The sequence below is a fragment of the Coturnix japonica genome, chromosome Z, assembly GCF_054131305.1.
Source record: "Coturnix japonica strain WE chromosome Z, WE-NBRP24, whole genome shotgun sequence".
Lineage (NCBI taxonomy): Eukaryota > Metazoa > Chordata > Aves > Galliformes > Phasianidae > Coturnix > Coturnix japonica.
Window position 1 is genome coordinate 7,006,142 of NC_140702.1, and position 7,721 is coordinate 7,013,862.

At 40.8% G+C, this 7,721-nt stretch overlaps 1 protein-coding gene across 1 annotated transcript; it reads right to left on the reverse strand.

The window, feature by feature from the left end:
• Window positions 1–780: 780 nt before the first annotated feature.
• Window positions 781–7,216, reverse strand: TMED7 (transmembrane p24 trafficking protein 7). Its single transcript, XM_015849989.3, has 3 exons — window positions 6,904–7,216; window positions 4,786–5,031; window positions 781–3,648 (listed from the first exon to the last, which is right to left on the reverse strand). Exons 1-3 carry the CDS (start codon window positions 7,075–7,077, stop codon window positions 3,412–3,414), a joined length of 657 nt encoding a protein of 218 aa, XP_015705475.2. The 5' UTR covers window positions 7,078–7,216; the 3' UTR covers window positions 781–3,411.
• Window positions 7,217–7,721: the final 505 nt, after the last annotated feature.

Here is a 7,721-nt window from a genome sequence, read left to right on the forward strand (position 1 = left end):
TTCTTTAAGTGCATTTATTTGTATTTTTAGAGTTAAGAAGCTTGGCTTCCATTTTCAACTTCAGATATTTTAAGTTTATGAGAAAACTAAAAACTTTGCAACCTCTAAGGCACTGGACTTTTCTTTTTCCATCACAACTGCCTATACAGATAGATATATAATAATACACATACATGAATGTTAAGAAGATATAAGTTATCTAAGTGTTCTGAATGATAAGGGCTCAGAATGAGGTCTCCATCACCACTGTGCATTCACTTCCTGAATGCAAACATTTTTAAGCAGGGTAGTTCTGCATTTGTTTTTAAGCAAAATCCTGAAGATCCTACTCTGTGGTTTACAAGAGTGGGAACAAACTGCTTTGGAAACACATCCACCAACACATGAGCTATATTTTACATTAAACCAAAGCAACTGCTGATCAGCTCCCATCTAGAGAACCACAAAGAAAGGCTGCAGGTGCAGCTAGCACCATGTCAGAAAGAAGCCATGGCCCCCATTGCCCCCACCAAGCAACACTGGCCAACCACAGCCCCACCATTACAAATCAGAACTGAAACTTTGTTTTTCTCTAGTGACCTTAACGTGCAGCTAATTATCAGCTGCAGTGAATTGAATCGCTTCTGAATGCACAGGAATGGAAGAGTGATCAAAGCTCAGGTAGATAAAACTTTTCACTGCAATGTATTAAAATACAAGTTGATACTCAGATTGTCATTCAGCTTTTAAGTGAATAAGGCTCCCCTCTCCCAAATGCAGACCGAAAAAAACAGGCCACAATCATATATTAACTTTTTATTTTCCCATACAGTATTCACAGAGTCTGTTTCTTGTCTTACTCAAAGGTTTTGTTTGTTTTTTCTCCAAACTAAATCAAAAACTGACATTTCACAACACGAAAAGAAGTTGCGTAAACACAAAACATTGAAGGAATAGCTGAAAACGAGGGTCTTAAGCAAGTTAAAAACACAGTTGTATCCCCATTAATGCATGGCAATTCATTTGTCTATGACACCATTAATCAAGCTATCTTTTCATATACGAAAAGACGCAGCTCAAATGAAAAGTCACAAAGCATTTCTTCACTCTCTGCATATTAGCATGTGTTTTATTATATCCTATTCAGTCACAATTTAAAAACTATATACAGCTATGTTTAAATGGGTGTCTGTGCCATGTTTTTAATAAAGACAAAATGAAGGCATTTTAAACTATTGCTGCATATTATGTAGCAAGATATCAAAGGGTTGGTTCAGATAACTAATTTTAATGACAAAGTCCACTAGGCCTCTGCAGTGGGCGTAATATTGAGCACAGCAGTCCCACCTTACACATTCAAACATTATGAAAGAATAGAGACATATGCGATGGACAGCCAGTATTTGGTTTACCCCACTGTTTACCAATTTTAATAGCACACAGAACACAGCAAGGAAAAAAAAAAAGTTTCAATCTCTAAAACAAATGTCTTTGTTCTGATTAAAGCTACAGAAGTGATTTTCAAAATGCAGATTACAGAAGACAATTTGCTAATTAAATCGTGTTTTCATCCAATACTTGCACCCCGAGTGCAGAACTTGCTTCACTGTTGAGTGCAAAGCAGCCAAAAGTTACTGAGTATCAGCTGCAGAAGTACACACATATGGGTACCATTAAGAACATAGTTCTTAGGCACAAACCTGTCTCAAAAGAAAGGAATAGTCAGGGTGTTGGTTTTTTTTTTTGCTTTTTGTGAATTTAACTACTTCTTGGAAGCCTGCATTCCAAAATGATAATGCAGTATTTGAATTTCAATACAAGACAGTACACATAATCCTAAACTGAGCATTTTAGTACCTCCATAACCTTTTAACTTATTTTTTAGCTCCTTCAGTTTGTTTTGTTTTGATTTCCAAAGAAGATTTTCCCCAAACAGAGATGACTACACGGTTCACTTTTCAACCATCACAATGTTTAAAATGAAATTATCCTAGGTCAATTCTTCAGGGTCTCAATTTTTTTGCCAGAGATAACACAGGCTATGAATGAGGATACAGCATTCTTCCTCTGGTTGCTGAAAATTAGTTTAGGAAGCATCTTTTGAATTAGTCAGCAATACGACTTTTTCCCCCCCCCACCTCTGTTTAGTTTGTGTGCATTTACAAGTTGCAAGTCTACTTTCTCCTCCAGAAGCACCTAAAGGAGCTGACCAATTCAATCTAAGCTACATGTATGTTCATACACTTACTTCTTTCCACATCCAAATAAAGCAAGACTTGACAGTACATAAGCTACTAAGTACACAAGCAGTGGAAACAACGTGGCTATTAACTCTACCAAAAGATAACCTGAAATATTTAAAACATTTTCTGACCACTAGCAAAAATAAAAGAGTGGCGATCAGATGCACAAGGCCATACTGTATCAGTGCACCACACACAAGGAAATAAAATTTACAGCACACGTGCAATGCAGTATCAATATCAAATCGGCCTCTGAACAGGAAAACAATCTGCTAAAAACCTCTGTATGTGCTTCATATGTACTATAGCCTCGGCCAGTGCTGGTGCTGTGCTGCCTAACAAACCAAGCTACCTCTGGTCTTAAATACTAAAAGCAGCAACAATGCGTGCCCAGACACTGCACAGCTTCAGTGACAAAGTTACAACTCTCTATTTTATTGCAAGTTTTTAAAACGAATTTGGAGATTTGGATTTTTAAAAACAGAAAATCTATTTCCTGAGTAGTCTCAGTTTAAAGTTTGTTCAGTAAAACAAACATCACAGAAGAGGAAAAATGTTATACCTTAGTATAGAAGAATACATGCTTAAGCAAATGCACTCAACTATAAAATTTAAAGTGTTTTGAAAGTGGAGATTCACCAGGCTGACAGAGAATGAGCCATGACGTAGTGTCACACTTGCAACAGATTAACAAATAAGCAAAGGATGTAATCAGCAAATCAAAACAGCATTACAGTTCATCACATCTGCTTGTTTATAATGCAATCCACTCAGCCTGGAAATTATAATAAAACCACACTTCTCATATGCATTGCTTTTGCATATCAGACATTTGATTGCTTGGTTCTTATAAAGTTTTATACTGCAGATAAATAATTTCCCTGGTAAAAAAAGGAAAAAACCAAAAATCCTCAATTTGGATTACAATAAGAAAAAGATAGATAGGCTGGTCAATGCAAATGTTTAATAGAGGAATCAGAAAGCAGAAGTGTTTTGTTTTTTTCTTTTTCTGAATGTTATCATGTGTCCCTTCTATAACTTTTTGTGTCTGTTTTGTGATTCTAACAGATGATGGGTAGACACACTCGAATGCTGCACATATTTAGATCCTTTGTACCTAGAATTAATTGGAGAATAGTAACTATACAGATTAATAGTGCATAATGACCTGAAGCATTATCACTACCAGTTATGATCCAACGCGGGTTGTTGTGGTTCTTTTATCTGAGAAGAAGCTCTTGAGGAGGAATACCTGCCCGATACTAACAACAAGCAGAATGATTGCTTCCCCTATCGACCAATAAGCAACTCTTGTGTTCAGATCCTCAGCTCTGCTGCGGCCTTGCGCTTCCCTCAGTCGAAAGTGAGTCTGATAATCGATGACAGACTTCAAAGCTTCATGAATTGAGACACAAGCAGACTCCATCTAGAGAAGAAAACAAATGCAGCATTCCCCATTAAGAGCCTTTCTAATACATTTACACAGCTATGTTGTTCTTTACTGTCTGTCATGTAAGTTTTATAACAGCTCAAAAACCACGCTAACTTAACATGTTCTTCTATCAAGAGACACTTCTCTCACTTAGGCATGCAAAAAGGGATTAGAGAAAGAACAATTCTGCTATTTTTCAGTGTTTCCAAGTGGCTAAAACCCTAAAACAAATAATTCAGAAAAACCTGCCCAAATTCACCACTTAACCCATTCAATCTGTGATGGCAGTTTTCCGAACCCTACATCATTTTTCACAAACTTCTTCCATGTTCAGCTCATGCTGTCTGAGTAAAAGTCAGGACTCCTCACTCTGCTTTGATCATCACAGAATCAACCAACAGATCTTCAAAGTATTTGAGTTCTAACAGGTAGCTTTTCACTTAAAATTAGGATTTCCTGAAGAACAAACAGCACAATCTATTATATGTTTTATTGACAGGACAAGGGGGAGAGGTTTTAAACTAAAGGAAGGAAGATTTAGATTAGATGTCAGGGGGAAGTTTTTCCACAGAGAAAGCTGTGAGCCCCTAGAACAGGCTGCCCAGAGAAACTGTGGATGCCCCATCCCTGGAGTTGTTCAAGGCTGGGCTGGATTGGACCCTGGGCAGCCTGATTTAGTGGTTGTCAACCGCAACTGTGGCAGAGGTGGAAATCAGATGATCTTTCAGCGCCCTTCCAAACCATTCTATCATTCTATGACTGTTAAGGGGAAAGTTTAACACTCTAGTACAGCTACTTGCACTTATATTGGTGTTTAACCATCTTTTACAAGTCTGGTGTCTGAACACGCCCCAGTTTATTCTTCTCAGTGAGACTGAGGAAGAGGTTTCCCACTACGTTCTACCACTGGTGTCATTAATAAATTGTAGAGGCCTTCTACTCTGCAGAAGGGATCCTAAAATATCAAGCCCCTCTACTTTCAGGCATTCGCCTTTCACTGTCCCTGTAAAAGAGCTGTCCAAGTTCCAACTGATATTCAAAAGCGATACAGATATCTAATTCAGCTCAATCTGGAAAAACAACAACGTTCTTTCAAGCTAACAGCTGCTGTCAAGCACAAGGGCATCTTACCTGGGTAAGTGCAGTTACTCTGTTTTCACTAGGAAACAGCGGTGGATCTTCTCCAACTTGGAAATCAAAGTACACAGTTTTGTGTGTAAACGTAGAGAATTCGTTACTGAAGCAGAATTTGTATGTTCCATTCCTGGATGCAGTAAACGTGAAGCTATCGTATTGTTTCTTCATCTCTTTATACAGTACGATGCCATCAGGATCTTCCAATCGACAGTCAACGTCGTAATGGCCTCCAGTGATCACCTGATAAGAAAAAAAAAGACATTTAATACCTTTCTTACCAGAAATACAACTTGTCAAATGGTATTCCACAGTTTCTAACTTTTACAAGTATATTTTGAAATATAACACATTAATTTGAATATTGTTTAAAGCCAGTCTGCAAAAATCACTCTTTTTATGGAAGACACATAGAAAATAACAGGAAAAAAAAACTTTAAACTCAAGATATGAAATATAAACTCTTTGAAAATGTAGCTGACAAAAGAAATTTTAGTTGCTTTCTTATAGCTAACTGCGCTAAAGGAAAGGCTACCATAGATAAAACTTGATGGAGCAGCAAAAGACAGTGCTGTAACAAACCTACCGTTAACTAAATCCACCACCTCTCCATGGAATCAATAATGTGAGCTGATATTGTTAAGATGTTGTAAGACAGCTCCTTTCTGTATGGCCTAAGGAGCATAACTACCCTGTTTGGTCAAGCTGCTCAGCTCAGCAGGAATGGCATATGACCAGTAAAACAGGTATTACAACAGGCCTAGTCCTTATACCAGCTTGTCAACAAAGCAGTGTTACTGAGGGGTCCGCTGCTTCCCTCCTGCACAGTTGGCAGCAACCACTGCTTTTCAAAACCAGTACATTCAGATAACGCCCAGGAGTGACTCCAATCTTCATGACTCACTTTTATTTCAGGCTTCGGTTATTGTTGACATTACTCCATAGAAGCAGACAAGATACTCTGCCTCTGTACTATGTTCCACTGGTAGCTCAGATGCTCAGATGCTGTTTTCATGACCCTCAGGCTAGTAGTTTTAAGCTTAATTTTCACTTCAAATTTCTATCTTTTTTAGACAAAGCATGCTGAACGAGGAAAATACTCATATCTGAAGGCCTGTCCCTTTTGTATTATACAAAAACGTTCTAAAGTACAATTAGTTTTATTGTATTGAGTATCTTTCACAAATCTGTTTGCATATCTTTGGATGTGATGTACACTTCATGTGATTCCACAGCTATTTTTTCCTGTTTATCAAGTTATCAGAGCCATGAAGTTAATAAGACAGAAATAGCAAAAGAGCTGACAACTATCTGCCCTACAGGCAGCTAACTTTAAAAAGGTGGGATTTTTGCTTTTTTTTTAAACATTCTGCACAGAAATAGCGGCTTATCTTTAAGGCATGATTTCAGATTTTACAAGGGCATCACTAACCAGTTTACACAAACACAATAAAGATGCATTTTCAGACCTTTAAAGCTCTCCCAAGATTTCTTCCTATAAAGAAAGCTTCCTTGAGCCTCTGCTCAGCTCTTCCCTAAGACTACTGCCAAAGGATGCAGCACTTCAGCTGGGCAAACCTGGAGTGTATTTGCAAAAGCACAAAGCTATCTGGTGGCAAAATCCCCCAAAATACTAAGAAAAAAAATAAATACGGGACTTCAAAGGGGAAAGTTGGTCCATAAAAGCACACTGCTCCCCTAAAGTAGCCCTAATTCCCACTGTTGGGGTTGACAATTTGGTGTCAGTGGCAGCAGACTCAGAGGTACCAGAAGTGCCAGGGCTGTGGCCTGATGAATCTCAGAGCTGTGCAGCAGTTTTCTGTTAATAAGATAAAGGTTCAATCTGTTACAAAGTACGGAAAGCCCCTTCTTTACATGGCACTGATGAGGCCACACCTCAAATACTGCCTTCATTTTTGTGCTACTCACTCTAAGAAAGCCACCAAAGCCCTGGAGCATGTTTAAAACAAGGTAACAAAGCTGCTGAACGATCAGAGCACAGGTTTGATGAGGAGCAGATGAGGGAGCTGCCCGTTTCCGTGTGGCCGCGCACCGCCCTACCACCATTCACCCCAATGCGAGGCCTCGTGGCGCTGATCCGGGCTCTCCTATTACCTGGAACTCCAGCGTGCACTTGGTGCCCTGAGCGATCTCCTCGTAGAAGCACTGCTTGGCGTTATCGGGCAACTCGAAGGTGATCTCGGAGGCCCGCGTGGCGCAGGCCAGAGCCAGCACCACCACCAGCAGCCGCCCCCACGGCAGGTCGGCCCCGCAGACCCGCGGCAACATGGCACAGAGCGGAGGGACGGCGAGAAGGGACGGACAGCGAGCGGGACGGGGCACGGGAGAATGAGGAGAAGCGGCGGCCGAGCGGGAGGAGCCGGGGGGAGCGCGATGCACTGCGGAAACACTCGCTTTAACGGGAGCCGCCCTCCGGTTGTGCATCCGGGTGAGGACCGGGGTTCTGCGGACGTGGGCGGGGCGGGGCTGCTGCCTTGGGCGGGAAGGAGCCTCCCCTCAGCTCTGCCAGCTGAGTCTGTGCGCACCAGGGACAGCCAGCTTCTGTACCAGAATGTTATAGCCTCCAATCCAATGCGACATCCCCGGTCAGCCAAGAGTGCTGAAAAATGATGGAGAGGGGGTTGGCAGCCACAATATTTACTGTTCTCTTTTACCTTAGCAGCCAAGCTCAGTTCTAGCTGTGCTTTGGCTTTCCTAAGTTTCTCCCTGCACAGCTTCACTACATACCTGTAATCCTCATAAGTAGCTTGCTAACTTCCAGAGATCATAATCACAGAATCACAGAATGACTCAGGTTGGAAGGGACCTCAAGGATCATGTAGTTCCAACCCCCAAAAGTACATAAACTTGTCTTTTGTTCTTGAGGTCCAGCCAAAGGTCTCTGTTCAGCCAGCCCGACCTCCTTGCCCTTC